The 20,785-nt window shown below is 40.0% G+C and overlaps 1 protein-coding gene across 1 annotated transcript in view; it reads left to right on the forward strand.

Moving 5' to 3' along the window:
* The first annotated feature begins 1,269 nt into the window (after positions 1–1,269).
* adamts2a (ADAM metallopeptidase with thrombospondin type 1 motif, 2a) overlaps positions 1,270–20,785 on the forward strand; it is an 89,255-nt gene continuing 69,739 nt past the window's right edge. The window contains exons 1-2 of the mRNA XM_066645912.1: positions 1,270–1,420; positions 4,601–4,992. Coding sequence (XP_066502009.1) covers positions 1,339–1,420; positions 4,601–4,992 — 474 coding nt within the window. The 5' untranslated portion in view covers positions 1,270–1,338. The remainder of the gene's footprint in view (positions 1,421–4,600; positions 4,993–20,785) is intronic.

Raw genomic sequence — 20,785 nt, forward strand, 5'->3', positions numbered from 1 at the left:
AACTTGATGTAGCCAAAGTACTGGGCTATGCTCACGCAACATTTTGTTTAAAATCAGGGGAAGTATAGTTGCTCTTCCCTTTGCTGAGCTTATACTCTTTTAAGAAGATGTTACACCCCATGTTGGAGCATTGATCTGGTTGAATTCAGCCATGAGGGGATATTAGTTAAATCAGGTACTGGCTCATACTGGGTGGAGCTCCACTGATTCCAGAGAATGCTGTTCCATACCCTCAGTGCAGTTTCTGCAGTGCGGAGCCTGGAGTAGCAATGACAGAGAGGAGCTATTCTTCCTGTTATAGGTCAGTAAAGCATCACAATGAATTTGAAGCTGTACTTTTAAGGTAAAACTACTACAAGGCGTTCCTTTAAAGTGTTAAACACTTGTGTCTACAATAAGTGTACATTACAGCAGCTGAATTCACTACACCAAACAAGGGTCTAAATACTTAACATCCTATAGTGTATAGCTGCCTCTATGAGGCTTTACACATTATGCAGTTCAACCACAAATGCATCTCCTGTGAGAATATCTAATGTTCCATAATACATTTATACTCTTTTTTCATACACAGAAATTGAGTATCAGCATTTAACAAATTCATAGCAGTGAAAACACACACTGTCCTCCGTCAGATATACAATACTTAAAGTTCTAATATTCACAAAGAAGCACAGGTTTTTCTGTCCTGTTCTGTGGTTTAGAAAGGATGTGTAGCTGTCCAGAAGCTGTTTTCAGAACCTTGCACCAGCCTTCACATAGCCTATGAACACTGGAAATACGACAGTAGCTAATGCTGCCTTAAATTAGAAAAATTGGTGGACGTTTTAACACCGAGAAGAAGTTCTGTTCAATGTTTTTGGTGCGGTGGTCTCTGATTTTTGCACCCAAACCTTATCCCATAGATAAAGATAGTGATTGTGCAATGTATGTAGCCTAAATCATTTATATCTGTTATATAGGTAAGTGGATACACTTACAGTTCTTTCATGTCACTGCTGTGTACATTTTTAATACATCTGAGCCGGACTAAAGAGAGATGAGATGTATTTTGTGGCATATTGTAATGAAACTAGTCTGAGGCTTTGTAGTGGCCAAGGAAAGGAGGACTAGGCAGGGAGGGATGGAGCGATGGATGGATAGATGAGGGGAGGGGGGTGTGAGGGTGAGGGAAAGAGCTTGCACAGTGCACTTTGCAGTCCGTCTATAGCAGGGGAGGGGGAAGCAGGCAGGCTGCCGGATCTCTCTCTCTCTCTCTCTCTCTCTCTCTCTCTCTCTCTCTCTCTCTCTCTCTCTCTCTCTCTCCCTCAAAGTGCTGTCTGCCTCTCCAGACCTGCCATGGCCGTTCAGTCTGGATATGTCTTCTTCATTCTGCTGCACTTCCAGCTCGCCCACCCGCTGTATATCGCCGATAGTGTAGGTATGTACACAGCTTTCTCCTTCTTCTCTTTCTTTTCCTTCTTCTCTGCTCCGCTCCAGTCCTCTGTGCGTGTATTGGCTACTTTACCGGGAGATAAGGAACGGCTGAGAGCAGAGGTGCTCGCTCCACAAACTCACTTCCTCCACGTTTTCGCCGAAAACAGCACTTTTAAATAAGTAATACGGACTCTCTGTGTTTTCTTTAGTGTTCTGAGGGACACCTAGCTGAGGAAAATGGCCTGAATGGCATCGACCTTTTCTCTGCTTTTCCGTGTCTCGAACTTTTTTCCCCTCACTCATCTTTGGTTTATGTGGCCAAACCGTCCTCGGAGACTGTAAATCTCCGTCAGCCAACTTTTAAACCTGAGTAGAAATGAGAGAGAGCTATATTCTTACTCCGCTGCCCGCTCTGTGGTTAACTTTGCGATATTTTTTGTCTCGCGCTTGCCTCAGTGACAGCCAGGGGCTGAGTCAATAAATTACCGAGACGATTCCGATATTGATTTTTTAAAAGTGAAGCGATGAAGGCGATTCCAAGCATTTTCAAACAATAGCCTATATTTAGCCATTTTTTATTACTGATTCAAAAATCAACCAAACTGTGTAATTATAATAATAACAATAATTTTGTAGTTAAACTTTGTCTGATACTTTGTCCTACAACAGCTTTGCCCTGAATGTCCTTGATTTCTGTGCATTATAAATGAGTAACCTTCTGAATTGTGATAGAAACTAACATTACTACAGTGAATTGTCATAAACATTGGCATTGCCATAATACACTACTCAAACCATCAAAGTCTGTCATATTTGGTAGTTAATTTGCTTTTGCATTTGCACACTGTATTCTGAGAAGCTGTGGTTGGTATTTATTAATGCTTAAGCTTATCTACAGATTTACCTTTCTTGGATGTAGCATTGCTTGTTTTTGACCTTGTACACATCCAATGACATCCTGTGGAAAAAATATGTAAGCCAACATGTTTTTGCATCTTCCTTTGTTGCTGATGACTGACAAAAGACTATAGCAGATTAAAATGGGAAACACAATATCTCTTTTCCATGTAGTGGGTGTATGTTTCAGTAAGGAACGAAACAGAGTGAAATCTTACTACTAAACCATCTGGTATATAAAGGCATCAGATGAGCAGCCAATTGCAGCATAAGTTCTTAATATACCATTATGATATATATCCTGAAGGACAAGAAGTCTATTTACATCTCATAAACTTTACTTTGTATCACCTCAGTTATTCCTGAGGAAATTTGGATGCCGTTTTGTTTGACTTATTTGACCTTATCAATTGAATCTGTGCTAATTTAGCTCATCTAACTATCAGGGGAATCTTCTCTATCAGCTCATGTGGTTGTAAAATATTTCACAGCTTTGGCAACATTCCTTGATTGTAAGCCGCTTTTTTGTTACAATTGACATTTTTACTTGTTTTTTTCCACTTTGTCCAAGCCAAGATATTGCTGAGTTTGTTGTGGATGGCTGTATTTTTGCACAGGCTGTCTAGACAATGACAGCGGAATATCCCACACCACATCTTGAACGGCACCATGTGGAATTGTGTCTAAAGCTTTGGAGTTGACTCTATTTTTCAGAAATTCCAAATGCCTTGTATCTAAGAGTCAACTATTTGAACCGTCAAATGCCATTTGAAGAAAAACAAAATCAGATGATGGTTGTAGGTTTTCTTTTCTATTTTTTTTTTAACAAACAATTTACTCTCATGGGCATTTTGGGAAGATGCTGAGAAATGGGTGTGATAGAAAATGACTATGCAAATTATGGAAAAAAAAAAACTGTGTGAGTCTGTGTGTGTGTGTGTGTTTGTGTGGCTGCACCTTCAGGCTCACCATCACTGAGGTGAAGGGCTTTGCATATGCATAAGGATGCTCTCTGCACTCCTCACACTGACCTGCACACTGCAAGTCGATGTAAATGTGTTTCTCAATGGTGTGGTCAGGAATGTAGGAGACACAGAGGAAGCTGCATTTGCATTCACAGATGTACAGCTGCAATGCTTTTTTCTAACTTCATAATAGTCTTTCAGGAGCACTTAGACCGTTTACAGTACAAATAGTAGTTTGTTTTTCTTTTTTTTTCTTTAATAAGGATTATTGATTTTGGGACTGTTTGACAATCTGTATGTTGTTGTCCTCTGTATGTGAATGGGAGACATGAATTCATTCACTGTAATCTGGGTATGTGTTGGGCACTAAAGTAACTGATACTGTGATAAATTCCATCATGATTGTCAGTTTATGTTGCAACAGAATATGAATAGACTGCGTTAATAACCATTGATTGATGATGTGTTAAACAAAATAACAAAAGTTCCCATTTTTGAACTTCTGAGTTAGTGTTCTAATACCTTAAGAGAGCAGTGTTGGGTAGTGTATATATTTGATAGTTCTTAATAGCATGGTTAAGGCGTTGTTTATTTATTAGATATTTTAACACATTTAGGCATTTTTGCATATTGATTTCATGTAAGTACTGTGTTTATTTCATGTATGTTAATAGCACCTTCATATAGAATTCTTTTAGTAAGGTTTGTTTATTTGATGTTGGTTAGTAGCGCTTTTAGAGGGCAATGTTGTGTACTGTGTGTATTTTGTATGTTAAAAGCAACTATAGTGAGTAATGTTTATTTATTTGATATATGTTAATAACATTTTTAATGGGCAGTGTTGAGTACTGTTTGTTTATTTTAGATATGTCAATAAAATGGGAAATATTGAGTAAAGTATTTAATAGTTTTAGCATCATATTTGGGGGGCAAGGCTGGGTAAATTTTGTTATTATAAACTTTTAGAGGGCAGGAGTAAGTGCTTGTTAATCTGATGTTTGTTAATAATAATACCATTACATAATACATATGGGCAGTAGTGAGCTTACTTTATATATCTGTTGGGAATTATTAGCTAGAAAACAAAACAGCCAATTTGGCCACTTTAGGCATATAATGTGATATTTCATGTAATGCACAATAAAGAAAAGTAACAAATTGTTGTCATAAAAATGGCATATAATATTTAAGCTTTATCATGACCATAACAGACCAATTCGTATATCTGACTTTTCCACAGTATTATGTATATATAACTCCACACGTCCATACATTATATAAAAATAACTCTGTGTGTGTGTTTGTGTGTGTTCCTTTGGCAGATTCACTGCAGCATGTCCTGAGGGAATACGGCCTGGTGAAGCCAGTGAGCGTTGACGCTGATGGGCGCTTCATCTCTCACGCTCTCTCGGCCGGTCAGCTGAGTGGGCAGCAGTCTCACCGGCGCTGGCGGAGGGATGCCCACCAGAACGGGGGGCAGGAACATGTGAGCACCAGAGAAACTCTGTTTTATAACGTTACTGTTTTTGGGCAGGAGTTCCACCTTCACCTCCAACGGAACTCTCGCCTGGTGGCTCCAGGAGCGACAGTGGAATGGCATGAGGAGGACAACCGAACCCGCTCAGAGCCGCTCCTGCCCAGCGACTGTCTATATGTGGGCCATGTCACTAACGTACCAGACACCTCAGTGGCCATCAGCAACTGTGACGGCCTGGTGAGTGCCCCCTCTGTGTTATATAACACTCTCCTTGTATCAGATCTACTCTGAGAAAACTGTCACTGGGATGGTGCCTTTTCCATAATTATGGTGGTCCCCTCAAGGGTACGCCTTCAGCACCTTTAGTAAGGGAACAGAGCTGGATCATTAAACTGCACAGACAGTTAGTAAATTCCAAATAACTTAAAATGAACACAATTGTGCACATTACATAAAAAAACATTATTAATGTCTATTTATAACCAATGTGTAACTTTCAGTGGTTCACAGAAAGTAGTATTTGACTCAAAACCCACAATTTCTACCCTTATATAATTAATAAATATATTTGTACAATAGCATTTTCCATGTCACTGAAGTGGAATCCAGGAAAAAAAAGATGAATAAGTTTTTCCTTCTGTATGTAATTGACAGTGAACTGTGATCACCCTGTATAGTTGTGCGGCATGGCATGCTTTTGTTACAAGCAGTGTTGTGCTGAGGCAGATCATTGGGTTTGTGTTCTTTTGAGAGGCCTTTGAGAAGGCTCTAAAGGCATGCCCATGGGATACAAAAATTCCTACAATGAATTCAGTTGATATATGATCACTGTGATGAACTGGGTTCACTCATGTTTACTCAACTGTGAGAATGAGCAGATTAAGTCAGCTTGTGTTTTTATTTTGGACATGAAAGAGATCTTTACTGGCATGTAATACACACTGTTGGTCAAAAGTTTGTGGACACCTAGGGCTGGACGATATGGCCAAAATTTATATCACGATATATTTCTAAATATCAGTCGATGTTATATAATTTCGATATCGATATAAACAACAAAAAATACACAGAAAAACTGCCAAGAACAAACAAGAAACATGACATCACCATTAAACACAAACATCTTGGCTTTGTCAATATTCATATTTTTAAACTAATTTTAAAAATTAGGGCAGTGAACTTGGCAGAACCCTGTAATGAACATCAGTAAGTGACAGATGCTGTAAAAATGTATATTGAAATATTAAAAATGTGTTTAAAAATCATATCATTGTCATTGAAACATTTTATATTGCGATATATTGAAACTGCATTATTGCCCATGCCTATGGACACCGTTTAACATTTATTCTGAAGGATATTATTAGGAAGGTTACTCTGCTTTGCAGCTGTAACATCTGCTCTTCTGGAAAGGCTTTGCATTAGATGGTAGAACATTTCTGTGAGAATTTAATGGCATTCGGCCTCATAAATTTCAATCAATTCAGGTACTATTTTAGGTACGTTTAATGATTCACACTAGACTGAATTTTATTGGATGGTGCTCTGTCACAAAAGAAAACAGCTTCTTCATAACTGCACTACAACTCAAAGCTGGAGGGTTTTATCCCCCTCTAGCTGACAATTGGCATTAGGCAAAGTGATCTTAGGCTTATGTGCAGCTGCTCCAGGCTCTCATTTTGTTTTACTTTGTTTATTTTGTGATTATATGAGATGTTTGTATGTGACTGAAATGTGACTGAAGTGTCCACAATGGGTGTATCTTAAGGTAGCAGTATATAATAAAAGGGCTGTATACAAGGCTTTGGCCACATAGAGTTTATCATTGTCACAACACTGTCATAACCCACAAAACAATGGTCAATACACAATAGTGTAAAAGTTTTTAAAACCCTATACTGAAATAAATGGCCCTATGTGTAATACTTTACATCCAAATGAACACAATGATTGATACTTTTATAAAATTACTATTGTGAATATATGAGGGCATGATTTAACCACAATACAAACCTTTTCACATGGTAAATATTGCAGTACGTCTTTATATAATGGCTCACATTTATTATGAAAAATTCAACCTGTCTGATTTTTTTGCCAACTAAATTCACCCTTGACAAGAAACCTGGCCTTGAGGAATGTCCATGAATTAGGGATTTCCATGAATATTATTCATCTTTTTATGGCTGCCTATAAATTCTATCCACTTAGAGCAGTTCCTGATTGTGGTTTTGGGTGTGATACCGTCAGATATGATATTTTGACTCGAACACCTTGAAACTCCATTGGTCCTTGGGCACTAACATGCAGATGGCTTAGACAGCTGCCATTCCTGCACAAACCTTATTGTAACATGCTTTTAATAATAACATGGGCGCAGGCTGGGGTTTGAGCTGTCATCTGTTGTCCCATCACTACTTCATGCTTACAAGAACAGAGCATTGCTAGCATAGACTTTACCACATCAATTAGCCACTAACCCTCAGTGGAAAAGTGGACTGGTAAATGAGCTGAACTCTAAATGGAATCTCAGTCTCAAGGAACATGTGAGTGGAATATAACCAGACGTCCAGAACAAAAATTCACTTAACAGACAGAAGACTAATAACTCAAAATGGAAGGCAAAACAAAAAAAAATCACCTCATATTAGGATCTGGTATTGTTGTATCATGACTGTCTTTGTAGCAGAAGTTCACCAGCAGAGAAGGACTCAGCACCATAGGCCTTCAGAACATAGGCCTTCACAATATGTGTATTTACCATCACTTAGGAACACCTACTTTGTGTCTGCATTCTCTGTTCATTTTAATAGCTCTACTGACCATACATACAGCACTTTGTAGTTTTACAATTACAGACAGTAGTCCACCTGTTTGTTTGCATACTTTCTTATTCCTATTGCAACCTGCTTTTCAATGGTCAGGCCCAGCACAGAACAAGTATTATTTGGGTGGTGGATGGTTCATAGCGCTGCAGTGATCCGATGTTGTGATGGTGTGTTAGTGTATGTTGTGCTGTCACGAGTGGATCAGACACAGCTTGGCTGCTCGACTTCCTAATCCAGCAATTGTTCATTGTATTTTATATTACTTTTAACATTCAATATAATTACTAAACACAATTAATAATATATCTTATTTTGGCTATATTTAGGCTGTGTTCAGGTGATAGAGTAGATCCTGCTAAAACACCATTATTTTCTATAGCAGGATGAGAATTCTACTGTTTCCACCCACTCTGCCATGATTTTTAAATTTATTTATTTATTTGTTTTCTGCATCAGATCCTGAATTTTTCTCTTGGATTTATTTATAAAATATTTAAAGCTTAGTGAATAATCTCTACTCGTCTTGTGTCACTATTCTCAATGTTGGTGTGCCAATTTGCACTGGAGGTGCGCTGTTATTTAAGGGGAAAATTTGAGAAGGAACTACAGAATATTGGCAATATGTATGTCAGCAACACTTAAAATTAATCATAGACATTTTGACCAATTGTCACAGGTGGAATGCTTGTGGCTTCACCCTGAAATTGTTCAGATTTCGCTCTGCTGCTTGACTGTAGCCTTAATTTTGAATAGCCAAATATGCTAGTGCTAACATTCTACTATACATGCCTTAGGAGTGCTAGCAGAAATTAGGATAATCATAGAGGTGCTTTTTTTTCTTGATTGGACATGTGCAGCCTGAACTGAATGTCTTTGTTATTAAGGTGACTGCCATAATGTTCCTAAATTCCAATTTTTTCTAACACAGGCATTATACCAGAGACACTTGAGCACCATCTCTACACTGCTAAATTCAATAAGATAGCATGCATGTAAACTGAGACTAAAGATTTAATGTAAGCTTATCAATTGATGACATAGTAGTCCGACATCCTGAGATGTCACAGAGAAAACATCACTTCATTAAAAAGCCAAGGCACACACTGCACAAAGAGGAAACTTGATATATGTGTCTGAAAACTGCAAAATATAAGAAACATATAGAAGCAGGAAACAGCAATGCACCTTGCTTTTTCAGTTTCTGATGATATAAACCAAGATGCTAACATTTTAACACACCATTGCCATGCCAGTGTCACTGCAGGGATGAGAATGATCCACATTCCAAATCATACCTGCTCTGTGGTGGTCCTGAGGGTAAATGACCATTGAGAAACAGGGTGAAAGGGAGTAATAAACTTGTGGACTCCTGGCTGAAGGATGGCTGAGGCATTATATTCAGGATCAGCATCTTCAACATTCATGATCTCTGCATTATAACATGGCACGGTCAAAATTGGTATTGAATTTACAAACTCAGATTGATCTCTTAGGCATTTATATACTCAAGTGGACACTCACCCAGTAGTATCACTGTAGTATTTCTGGCATGAAGAGGGCTACCTTTTCAGCTTGAATTCATAGGCTTGTGAGTGTGTCTAAACACTTTGGCATGACCTGAGTTGTGTCGGCTGCTGTTAACACCTCTCGACAGTCTCCCTCACTGCAGCAAAAGAAAGCAGCTAGCACTCCAACCCCTTAGTGCACTTGCAAAAACACGGGCACCCTGGGAGATAGCAGGCCTGGAGTCTGGGCAGTCAACATGGAGAGATGACTTCATCTGACCTGCAGTGCTTTTACCCAGCTAGAGGCAATCTTGGGGGAGAACGCCCAGCTTTTAGTGTTTGGAAAGGCTTTATAATTTAGTTATATTTGTGAAGAGCAGCTCTTCAGGTTTGAAAGTCAGTTTAGGATAAATATTTAGTCCTAGTTTAGAGGAATGATGTGCATAAATGATACTATTGCCTAGTACAAGTTTTTAAAGACCTACTAATCTAAGAATTAAGGACTTACTATGGATACTGTGGACTTTGGATAAGAAAGAGAACCAAGTGAAAAAGGCTAAAAAAAGTGCTTCTCCTCACTGTTATGGACTTCAACCAAGGTGTGAAATACAGGTGTTCGTGGGGAGGTCCAGGACCCCCTAATTACTCTTTTTGGGGTGTTCCTAAGAAGAAATATAAAGAACATTTTGTGGTGTTGTCTGTTAACCATACAGTGTATGACCAAAAAAAAGCCTCTTTTTCAAGTTCTTTGGTTCTGTTTTACTATTCTTAACTAATAAACACAGCAGCACTGGCCTGTCACAGGGTGGCACTGTAGTGAGTTGGTCAGTTGCTCTTATTGCTGTGCTGGAGAAAACAGCAACAATGTTTCTCATTCTTGGCTGCTTTAGCTCTCCTCCAAAAGGAGGATGGCACAGCCTTTAACATCTGTTTTAACACAAATTTAGCACTTGGACCCCCCAGTTACAAGTGGGTATTTCGCACACTGACTTGCACCTGGTCCAGGGATTCAGTTAGAGGGGTGTAAGGCTTGTGAACCAATAGATCTATGTTCTCTGGAGTGATAGAGTCCCATCCAGTACTTTTGGGGTGAGTTGGAATGATGTTTATCCAGTGTCAGTATATGTCAGTATATGCCCTGATGAAATCCTCAAAGCAGTGTTTGAATTTCTAGTGTACAGGCTTCACAGAAGGCTGGAAGCAAAGACGGGAGTAAGCAGGTGTGCCCATATGGTGTATATTCACTGTTGCATAAAACTCCACGGTTATAATTCTAGTTAATTGTGTCCATCAAAATCTGTACCCATATTGTCCACTGTTGTCCTATTAAAAGGAATGAACTCTTAATGGTGATACATCCCATCACACATAGAGTACATTGGCTGTTTGTCATTGTTAAACCTCTTCTAGTCTGAATGTATCTGTTCTGTCAAAACACTTGCAATATCCCAGAAGTGCATGTCTTTCTGAGCTTGAGTGAATTAGCATATAACTCAATAATAATAGCAATAAACTCGTCAACCAAAAGTTTGTGGACAACTGCTCATCCAACTTTTCTTCTGTAACTCTATATATTAATAGGCAGCTTGTGTTCTATTTGTTGTAGTAACTTTTGTAGTAGCTTTTACTCCTCTGAGAAGGCTAGAACATTGCTGTGAGGATTTCATCATCTTTAATCACAAGAGCATTAATGAAGCCTGCTGTTAGTATGTTTTTCTCTGTCTCTTACTCTCTCACACTGTAGTGCAGTGTGTAGAATTCTCTGTGGGATGAACAGTACCAAGATTCCTAAGGTTATTACATCAACAAGAACAATGTAGAGTCCATTTGTCTTGTAAAAAAAAATTGCAGGTGCTTCCTTATGATCCTGCTATAAAAGTCTGTGCACAACCAGTTCATCCAGCATTTCTTCAGGATATTAATAGGTAGTCTCACATAATCCCTTTCAATAAGTCCTCCTTTAGTGCACTAACAGGATCTGAATGTCTGTCTCCACAGTGCGTGCAGGTTAACGCAGCTCAATTAACTAATTATAAGAAGTGTTTGCAAACTTTTGGATATATAGTAGCCATAGTAGCATACCAAATATAAATATCAGTATGGATATTAGATAGGTGTATGTTTTCTGAAGCAAACCCAAGTCCTTAAACAAAAGCAACATCAGAATGTTTTTCTTATTAAAGTCAATGACTTTTCTTTGACATGTTCCTGTACAAGTGCACATGTTAAAAAAGCAAGGACACAGCAGAGTTATTGCATTTTATGTCCCATGCATAGTTAATGGCCACACGCACACACGCACACGCACACACACACACACACACACACACACACACACACACGCACATACGCACACAAAATAACTCTTATGTAATTTCAGCCATATGCGATGGAAGAACAAAGCTAGCCATCAGCTTTCAACTTTTAGTAGTCTCTTATACTATAAGGTATATGTACAGTATTTATAAACTATGAACTGTACCACCAAAAAATAGTAAACAATTTTTATATTGTGGATTACTATTCATTCATTCATTCATTCATTCCTTCATTGTCTATAACCGCTTATTTAGTTCAGGGTCGCGGTGGGTCCGAAGCCTACCCGGAATCACTGGGTGCAAGGCTCGAACACACCGTGGAGAGGGTGCCAGTCCTTTGTAGGGTGACACACACTCACACGTTCATTTGTTAACAAACAGAACATCTGCATAAAATAAACCTTGAGTAAATTTAGTGTGCTCCTTTATTGCTAGTTTTTTTTTTCTTGCTAGAAATGTACCGTGAATTGATTTGCTTCATCTTTTGCTCAAAAATTGGCCAAATGTGGAGTACAGAAGAATGTTGCAGACAATCTTTGGAGATCAGGAGAATAATGCAGAAATGTTTTGAAGTACAAGAAATTATTACAAAAGTGCTTTGGAGTAGAGGAGAATAGAACAAGGCCTTGTTTATTTTGAATATTGTTTTCTAGTTTTCTAAAGAGGAAAAAACTGGGCTGTTATTTTTTCCAGCAACACAATGCTCACAGACCAAACATCACCTAGTAGTGTCTCAGGAGCAAGACCGGGCTGTGGTTAGAACCAAGTCCAGTCCTTTGGAGAATGATAAATCTCAAGTTAATCACACGCCAGCTTTCACTAGTCGTCAATTATTAGAAACCTGCAACACTGAGTGGTACAGTGTTGATGCTTCTCACTGTAAAAAGCTGTGTGTAAGTCTTCCAAACTCTCCCTCTCTTGTAGAAAGACTACTACAAAGTTACTTTATGAGTGGGTTAAATGTTTGCAGATTCTTTGCTGTTTAGAATGTTAATGACTTTCTATTTTCTATTTTGGAGCTGGCCTATTTAGGTTTGGGTTTTTGCATGACAGTTTTATATCCATAAGATCAGAGGTACAGGAATCTGTGCTGTGTCTTTCACTCTAGCACTGGTGTTCTTTCCAGAAATCCTTGACGAGTTTTTCCTTATGGAGCTTTTCCGCAGTGTTATATCTGAGCCGACTCCTTTGGCAGTGTGCTCTTCTTTAGCCGGAGAAACCTCTGCAGAATACACCCACTACTCATCTCCAGCTCTGTCAGTGGCGGTGGGGCTGGCTCTCGAGCCTGAGCCTGTCAGGGCAGGTGCATGCTGGGAGGCCCGAAGCCCCGCTAAGTGAGAAGTGAGTGGGAGGCAGCGTGGCTAGTGTGTGCCTCGCTTCTCCAGCAGGGGCACAAGCTGTTGCCGCAGCCATAGCTACTTTTCTTTAGGGGGAACTTTGAGCTAACAAGGATACGCCTCCTACACAGAAGAGACATTTATGTATGTGCTGCTATTTAGTTCAATAGAAGGGTTTTAGAGACCCAGTGTCCAGCACAGTTTGCTGATTTCTCTGCTCACACATACCTGATTCAACTCCTGAATTAATTATGAGGTTTTGTTTAGGTGCAGATTTTAGTCTGAAGTCAACAACCTGTGATGGACATTGGCCATAGTGAAAAGAACTTTATTCTATAGCGCTCAGACCAGTTGAAACCTACTCAATGTAGACTTTATCATACGGCTAAAAAGCAGAACCAAAAAGCAGAACCCATCTCCAAGAAATCAAGTTAATGAGATTTCCTTTATTTGTCAAGAGTTTTGTGAACAAAATATTTCCTTATTTAACATCAGCATCAACCCCCCAAACCCATGGGATACTGCTATCAATGTGTGTTGATTTTATTCTGTAAGTGAATCATAACATGTATTATAATATATAATACTTGTTCAGTGGAGAATAATTGACAACATTCAGCTAAAAATGTTTACATTTTGTAATTACATAAAGACTGCCCACATCCAGTTCAGGGTCATGGTGGATCTGGAGACCACACAGAATCATTGAGAGCAAGGCAGGAACACACTCTGGACAGGGCACCAGTCCATAAAAGGCACCTCACAGAGCTATGGACACCTTGGAACAGCCAATCCACACAGACACAGAGAAACTCAGACACAATGAACTCCTCACAAACAGTGACCCAAATGTGGGGCTCAAACCCACAACCCCATATCCCTGGAGCTGTGTGACAGAGACATTACCCAGTGTGCCACCTCTTCGCCCAACTGTCCTTATGTTTATCTAGATTTAATTTAGATTTTTTGATACTGCTTTTCAGTTCCTGTATATTTGACCTTATTTTTATACCATATTTTCACATCAGCTAATCGTCTGTATCATTGTCTGTAACTGTTTATCCAGTTCAAGGTCGTGGTGGGTCCGGAGCTTATCCGGAATCACTGGGCACAAGGCAGGAACACACCCTGGAGGGGGTGACAGTCCTTTGCAGGGCGACACTCACTCACACATTCATTCACACTCAAATCTATCGATACTCTGAGTCGCCAATCCATCGTCCAACATGTGGTTTTGGACCGTGGGAAACCCAAGTGTGTTCACAGGGAGAACACACCAAAGTCCTCACAAACAGTCACCCGGTCCGGGATTGAACGCACAACACCAGGACCCTATTTCTCCTAATATAGTCCTAGATGTTCATCACTAGAGACGTTCCAAATGAAAGGCCACAGGGTCTAGTAGTTTAAGGTCAATGTGTTTAAGAACAAATATTGATGTTGTGCAGAGCAGACATGCTGGGCTTTGAGCCTCATTCACTAATTATGGAAAAGAAGCTTATCAGTCACTTGTCTTGATTAAAAAAAAAATGACATTAAATAACAAATTTAAAAACGTATTCGTGTCTATTTTCACTTTGTCCTGGACATGTATTTCTCCTTTCTAATATTTTCCTCAGTGCTTCATGATGCAATGAAAAACTGGAAAGAAATTTCCTGGGCAGAAAGCAAAACTTACAACAGGGCCCACAACTGAATGTGAACGCTAAAAATCAAACAGACAAATGCACCTTCCATAACTAAACCTAATAAAAATATTAGAGTGCAGGCTACAGTATGTGGCTTGAAATCCACTGGTTTCATCAACAGAAAATGGTTCTTCATCCAAGACAATGTATTCATTTATATTTTAAGATATACTTTATCTTTTGGGCTGTGAATTGAGTTCGAGAATGCCAGCTATGGGTGGCATGGCCAAATCAGCAGGTTTTTTCGGTCAGATTTTGGTTGTTTCAAGACAAACTGATTATTAAGGCAGATTATTGTGTTTTCAAGTTGCGTAAAACATGTCTATAGTCACTTGTAACCATAAAATAGTTTCTGGTGGTCAATATTTTAACAGTTGTTTTACTGCTGCTCAGAATATGAAGCATTTGTTCTGACCGCCATGTGAAATCAAAAGGAACAAACTGATTAAAATTTTTCAGATGATATTAAGTTATTGTCTGCTTCTTATGAATATTGTCCACCAGGGGCAGCAAGTGGTAACTCGGGCCTGAAAAGTCACAGAGTAAAGAACACTAATATTAGCTAATTTTACCCATAAAGCAGGTTGTAATGATAGAACTTTGTGTTAGTACTAACACACCTATTACGCAGAAGAGACATGTATATAAATGTGATCATTTTTATGGTTGAATAGGAAGCTGCTCATCACAAGTCACTCAATCCCAGTTACCCCCAGCCTCAGACTGCAGTGTGCCAAGTTTGGGATGTGAGAAACAGTTCAGTGAGCATTCCTCCTGGTGCTCGTCATACACATCTTTTCTTCATAACGACTCATTTTACAAATGAAATTCCCCTGCTGGAGTTTCATCAGCTGGTTTCTTTCAGTGCTCTGATAATGGTCAGTCATTTCCCCCTTCATAGGAACATATTCAAACATCTGGAAAGTTGCTCATTAAAAAAGACAAAGGGCCCTCCGTTTAGACCTTTTTTAGCAAAGTGTCTGGACTAAATGTGCTGATATTGATGTTGTAAATGTAGCTCTAGTCGTATTTAAGCTAAATGTTTTGTGATGTAGTTTATTGTATTGAGTATTTTGTCGACTGCCCGGCTCCAGTGGTCGTTTTGTGTTAGAGGGTCCCCTAAATGTGTATCACTTAATTATAATAACCTCTTGGTTAATTGCAATGACCAAAAAAAAAGTTTCATATAGTGATTTACATTTCCAGGTACTAGCTAGTTCTCCCCTAAGCAAACAATGCTACAAAGCAGTGAGCACATGTTTCCTCTCAAGGTAGTTTTCCATCCACCAACTTTTTGCAAATTATGAAAATGCGCATGAAAACGGCCAAAATTTGAAAATGCACCCAAATATCGCAAAAAGAGTTCTACACTCGGATGAGGTGGAAAAGTCAGAATATCACTAAAGACCAAATGTGCAAAGGGCGATGGAAAGGGGTTTTTGTGATGATGAAGTTTCATCTGGTTTATACATACTGCGCATGCGACACAGCATGTGCCGGAACCCCAGAGTCATTCCGCAACCACAGGCTTTACATGGACACTGCCCAACTATCCTTCCTGCTACCCACACACCATTGGAGAGCACAACACGCTTGGAGGAGAACCCTGGCCATTTTATAATACCTAGAAGTGTCAATGTTTCACATTTCTGGGAATGTGGACTGAACAATTTCACCTAGGCTACTAATCATCCAACATCAGTGTTTGACCTCACTAATGTTCCAGCTGTATGCCATCAAATCCCCAAGGCATTGTTCTGCAATCTGGGATGAAACTCTGCCTTAAAAAGACACGTTCTGGGCTGAAGTTCAGTATCAGACTCTTGGTGAGTGCTCAGTGAAGTGTGGGTTTGTGTGTGTGTGTGCATGGCTCTTCAGCAGTGGAGGATGAAAGGGGAGCTTTAGTCAGGTGGGGGTGTTTCCAGAAATCTCCTGGCACCTGTCGTCTTGGAGACTCTTGGGAAAGTGCTTTGATGATGTCATTAATTTCCCACCACTGACATTCCCTCGGAAAGTGTAGAGCAACGGGGGAGGAAAAATAAAACACAGAACATGGGGAACTGGAGCTGTTTTTCTTTCTGTTGAAGTAAGAGGGAAAATATCTCACTCATTCACAAAGTACTAATGTCAGTATAAGCACAGGATAAAAGGCATTGTGGGAAAAAGCTTCCACGGTGAAGAATGAATGCTAGCTCAGCCTCTGGCTCGGCCTCTACAGAACATGTTGTGAAACCCCAGCCTAAGAGTCATATGACGTGGCAGCTGAGAGAGAGAGAGAGATGCAGAGGGTAAGATGAGAGCAGTAGAGAGATGGAGTGGAAAGGGAGGTGCAAAGGGAGAGGGGGATGGGGAGAGAGAGGTACGAGGGATAGTAGGAGAGAGGGATCGTGAGATATACTGAGGGAGAGAGGTAGAGAAAGAGAAGGGGAGAGAGTGAGGAATATGGGATGAGAGAGGGGTAGAGAGATACTGAGAGGATTGGAGAGAGCGAGAGAGAGAGAGAGAGATAGTGAGAGGGGCCTGCACTGTCTCTTGATACCCTAAATACACTCTTCTCCTTCCTGAGGAGGGACTAAGGCAAAGTTTTGAGGCAACACAAACACACTTGAAGATCATTGCAAAAAGAATGGGAGGAGTCCCTCCCTCATTCTCTCCCTCACTCCCTCTCTCCCTCCCTCCCTCGCTCTGGAGCGCATGGAACTCTCTGTGGGATGGCCAGAACCAAAATTCCTAAGGTTATTGCAGCAGCAAGGAATACGTAGTGTCTGTTTGTCTTTTAAAAAATGTAGGTGCCAGAGTAGAAGCTTTAGAAGCTGTAATTATAAGGGAAAAAATACTAAAATACTACATAGTGTTGTTTTAATGCAGCTGAATTCACTAATTACCAAAGTTAAACATATAGTTTTTATCCTACATAAGATCAAACCAGAAATATTAATGCTCAGTCTTTTTCCTATTGTCTTATTATACAGTCTACACCCTGTCTAATACACTTCCTCAGCTTCAAGGTGCTCTCTCTCTCTCTCTCTATCTCTCTCTCTCTCTCTCTCTCTCTCTCTCTCACTCTCTCACTCTCTCTCTCTCTTTCTCTCTCTCTCTCACTCTCTCTCTCTCTCTCTCTCTCTCTCTCTCTCTCTCTCTCTCTCTCTCTCTCTCTCTCCTAATTCTCCAGCATTGGCCCAAGGCCCAGTCTAGCAGAATGTGTGTTATGTTACCGTTTGAAAGTGACATATTGACGCTCTCGTCTGGTTTTCTGCTCTAGTAAATTAGCTTAGTCTGGGTGTTAAGAGTCTCTTTGGACTCAAAGACACAAGCAATTTACTCTCCAAGTCCCAACAGGCCATAGAAGAAAGTGGCGGGCTATCTTTTGAACCTCAGATCATGATTGAAACTCACCCAACACCTACCAGCTGCAGTAGTCCTTAGACCATTTTCATACAGCATTCCCTGTCTTAGGTCACTCAGAACTTGAATCATCCCAGATAGCTGTGTTGTTTTGGCCCAGAGATGTACCAAATCCTCATTCTCATCTGGCCCCGTTGCTACATGTATTCACTGCACTTGGGCACTCATCCACTTTGCCACAAGAGCCACATAAACACCACACTTCAAACCACATTTGCCAGAAGTTTAAACATGAGCCATATTAACATTATAATTTTGGGCTACTTTTGCCAGAAGTGACCAACATCCACAGGCTGTCTGGGATATCTAGATGTCTGAATGTCTTTTTAGAGGGTATTTTACCTTCCATTTGAATGGAAAAAGCCAGAAATGGTAATAAAATTCAAGCTGTTGTTGGGAGGTGGAAACGATTGTAACATGAGATCACAGCTTTCAGATAGAAATAAAGAGAGAAGAAGAAAGAGGCCCATCTTCAGCAAGGGATTTGGCTAAAGTATGAACTGTAAGGAGAAAGTTCTTGCTCTGAGATAGAGATTTAGTGCCTGCAGAGAGTTTTTGAGCATGGAGGAATAGAGGGGACTGAGGGAGATAAATGAGAATGAGAACTGGAAGTTCTGATGGCTCAGCCTTTGTGGAACTGTTCCCTCTGTAATTGTGCGGTATTTCATGGAGTCTATCATGGTGGTTTGTCCAGATTTCTGAGAGAGACCACAGTGCGTGAGGTCTGACCTGATGATACACTTTCGGTATGCAAACGCATGTGTGTGCGTGTAAGAGAAATGGAATGCAATCTTTCTTTTCCATCACATCAGCCTTTTCACCAAGGTTTCCATCTAGAAGAATCTTGTATTTCTTTTTTGCATTGCCTCCATTTCAAGTACCGGGGTTTAATATTTTATAAGTCATATTTCATTCATGAATCATAACTCATAATTTGATTCAGTTAATGATACTTCGACCACAATGCAGTGATAAAGTTTCCAAGTTGATGCACAACTTGCCACTGAAATCAGATCAGGATTGTGTAGTTTAACATTGAACATACTAGTGTAAATGCGGCAAGGTGGCGCAACAGGTAGTGTTGCTGTCACACAGCTCCAGGGGCCTGGGGTTGTGGGTTGACTCAGGGTGACTGACTGTGAGGAGTTTGGTGTGTTCTCCCTGTGGGTTTCCTTAGGGTGCTCCAGTTTCCTCCCACGGTCCAAAAAACCACATTGATAGATGCATTGGCTACTTAAGAGTGTCCTTTGGTGTGAGAGTGTGGGTGTGTTTCACCCTGTGGGGGACTGCCGCCCCTTCTGGTGTGTGTTCCCGCCTTGCACCCTGTAGTTTCAGGTGGGCTCTGGACCCGCCGTGACCCTGAATTAGACAAGTGGTTACAGAATGAATGAATGAATAATAGTGTAAGTAAGCATAGGCAGTTATTCTAACATTATTATTGAAGTTTGGAATTGCCTCTGGGCACTTATTTCCAAGCCATACAAGACCAGGCGCAGACTGGAGTTTGTAGTGTTTGGCTCAATAATGTACAAAAAGCATGATGTTTGGCTTGTTTTGCTACTGAGCATGTGCAGATCTCCACATCGAGGGGGGCTTTCTCTATTAGCACCACAGAAAAGTTACCCTCCTCTGCTTGTGGGGTATTAGCAGGCTGAGTGTGTGATTGTGCGACGTCTCTGTGGATGCCTCGCTTCCTCCCTCGCTTTACACTGCATGGCCGCTTGAGTCTGTGGATTGCTCTGGGGACTTCAATTCCCATGGTTCAGCGGTGAGTCACATGACTCCATCAACCAATGGGAACTCCTTTGTGCGCTCCGGGTCACCTGAGTTTTGATTCACAGCTGTTTTACATTTGTGCATCATTACTCAGTATTTTAACAAAGGCTTTGGCATTGCCTGTTTGCAAAGTATAGTTAACTCTACTGTTGCATACTGATCACTATCTTTTAGCAAAGCTTATCTCATGTATGACTTTTGATTGCATTCGTCTTATTGTGTTTGGACTTAGTTGTATTTTCAACTTCAGTAAAGTTCACCTGTTCCGGGTTTTAACCCACTAACGTCTATTCTGTTTGTACAGCCTGAAAAATTGGCCTTTTTTGTTGAAGGGTGGGACATTATCTGTCTTTCAATTAATGACTGGTCTTCTCATTTATTCTACACTTCTGATGCTGTTAATAAACCTTTTTGAGTTTCCTTAAACAAGTCTGAAGATTAATCTAATGAACAGCATAAATGCTAACACAAATGCCACACAAACGTTTATCGTGACAAACCCTGGAACCTGTTGAATTACAAACGCGATCCACATATCACAACCAGCAGGACCTCATTTATCCAACCATACCGTTATATTTTATACAATCTTTAAAATATTAAAATCCTTATAATTAAAATAGCAATAATAAAGCTTTCTACACTAAGAAAAGACTTAACTCACAATTCCCCTTCTATAAAAACAAACAGGAGGAACTCACCTATGCACAGCATGAAAAATCAGCAAATTCGCTGATGTAAAATTTCAGTTAGCATATTCTGACAACATGATGACATTTTTGAATGTGTTGCATATATTAATTCTCTCCAGCTATAGTTAGGTCCGAGAGAGATTATATCCAAAATTTGGCATGCTGAATAAATTGGAAAAATTGATTAATTTAGTATTTCCTTACAATGTTGACTGAGAGAGCAGAGAATATGTGACAGCACTTATGTTTGGTGTCTAGGGCTGCTCCAAATACCATTTTTAGGGCTTCTTATCTTCGGCCGGGACATGTATATGTTAAAATATTCTGTGAGTGGGGTGGCGTATATTGTTGTCATTAACAAACTTAGCGTCTGAAACCTGCTTTAATATCCCTCTTTCCAGGTTTCACTCGCTACCTATGCTCGCTAACCTGCTAACTAAGGGCACAGAGTATACACAATTTGACTAAGCCGACAAAATGA

The sequence above is a fragment of the Hoplias malabaricus genome, chromosome 15 (genome assembly GCF_029633855.1).
Source record: "Hoplias malabaricus isolate fHopMal1 chromosome 15, fHopMal1.hap1, whole genome shotgun sequence".
Taxonomy (NCBI): Eukaryota; Metazoa; Chordata; class Actinopteri; order Characiformes; family Erythrinidae; genus Hoplias; species Hoplias malabaricus.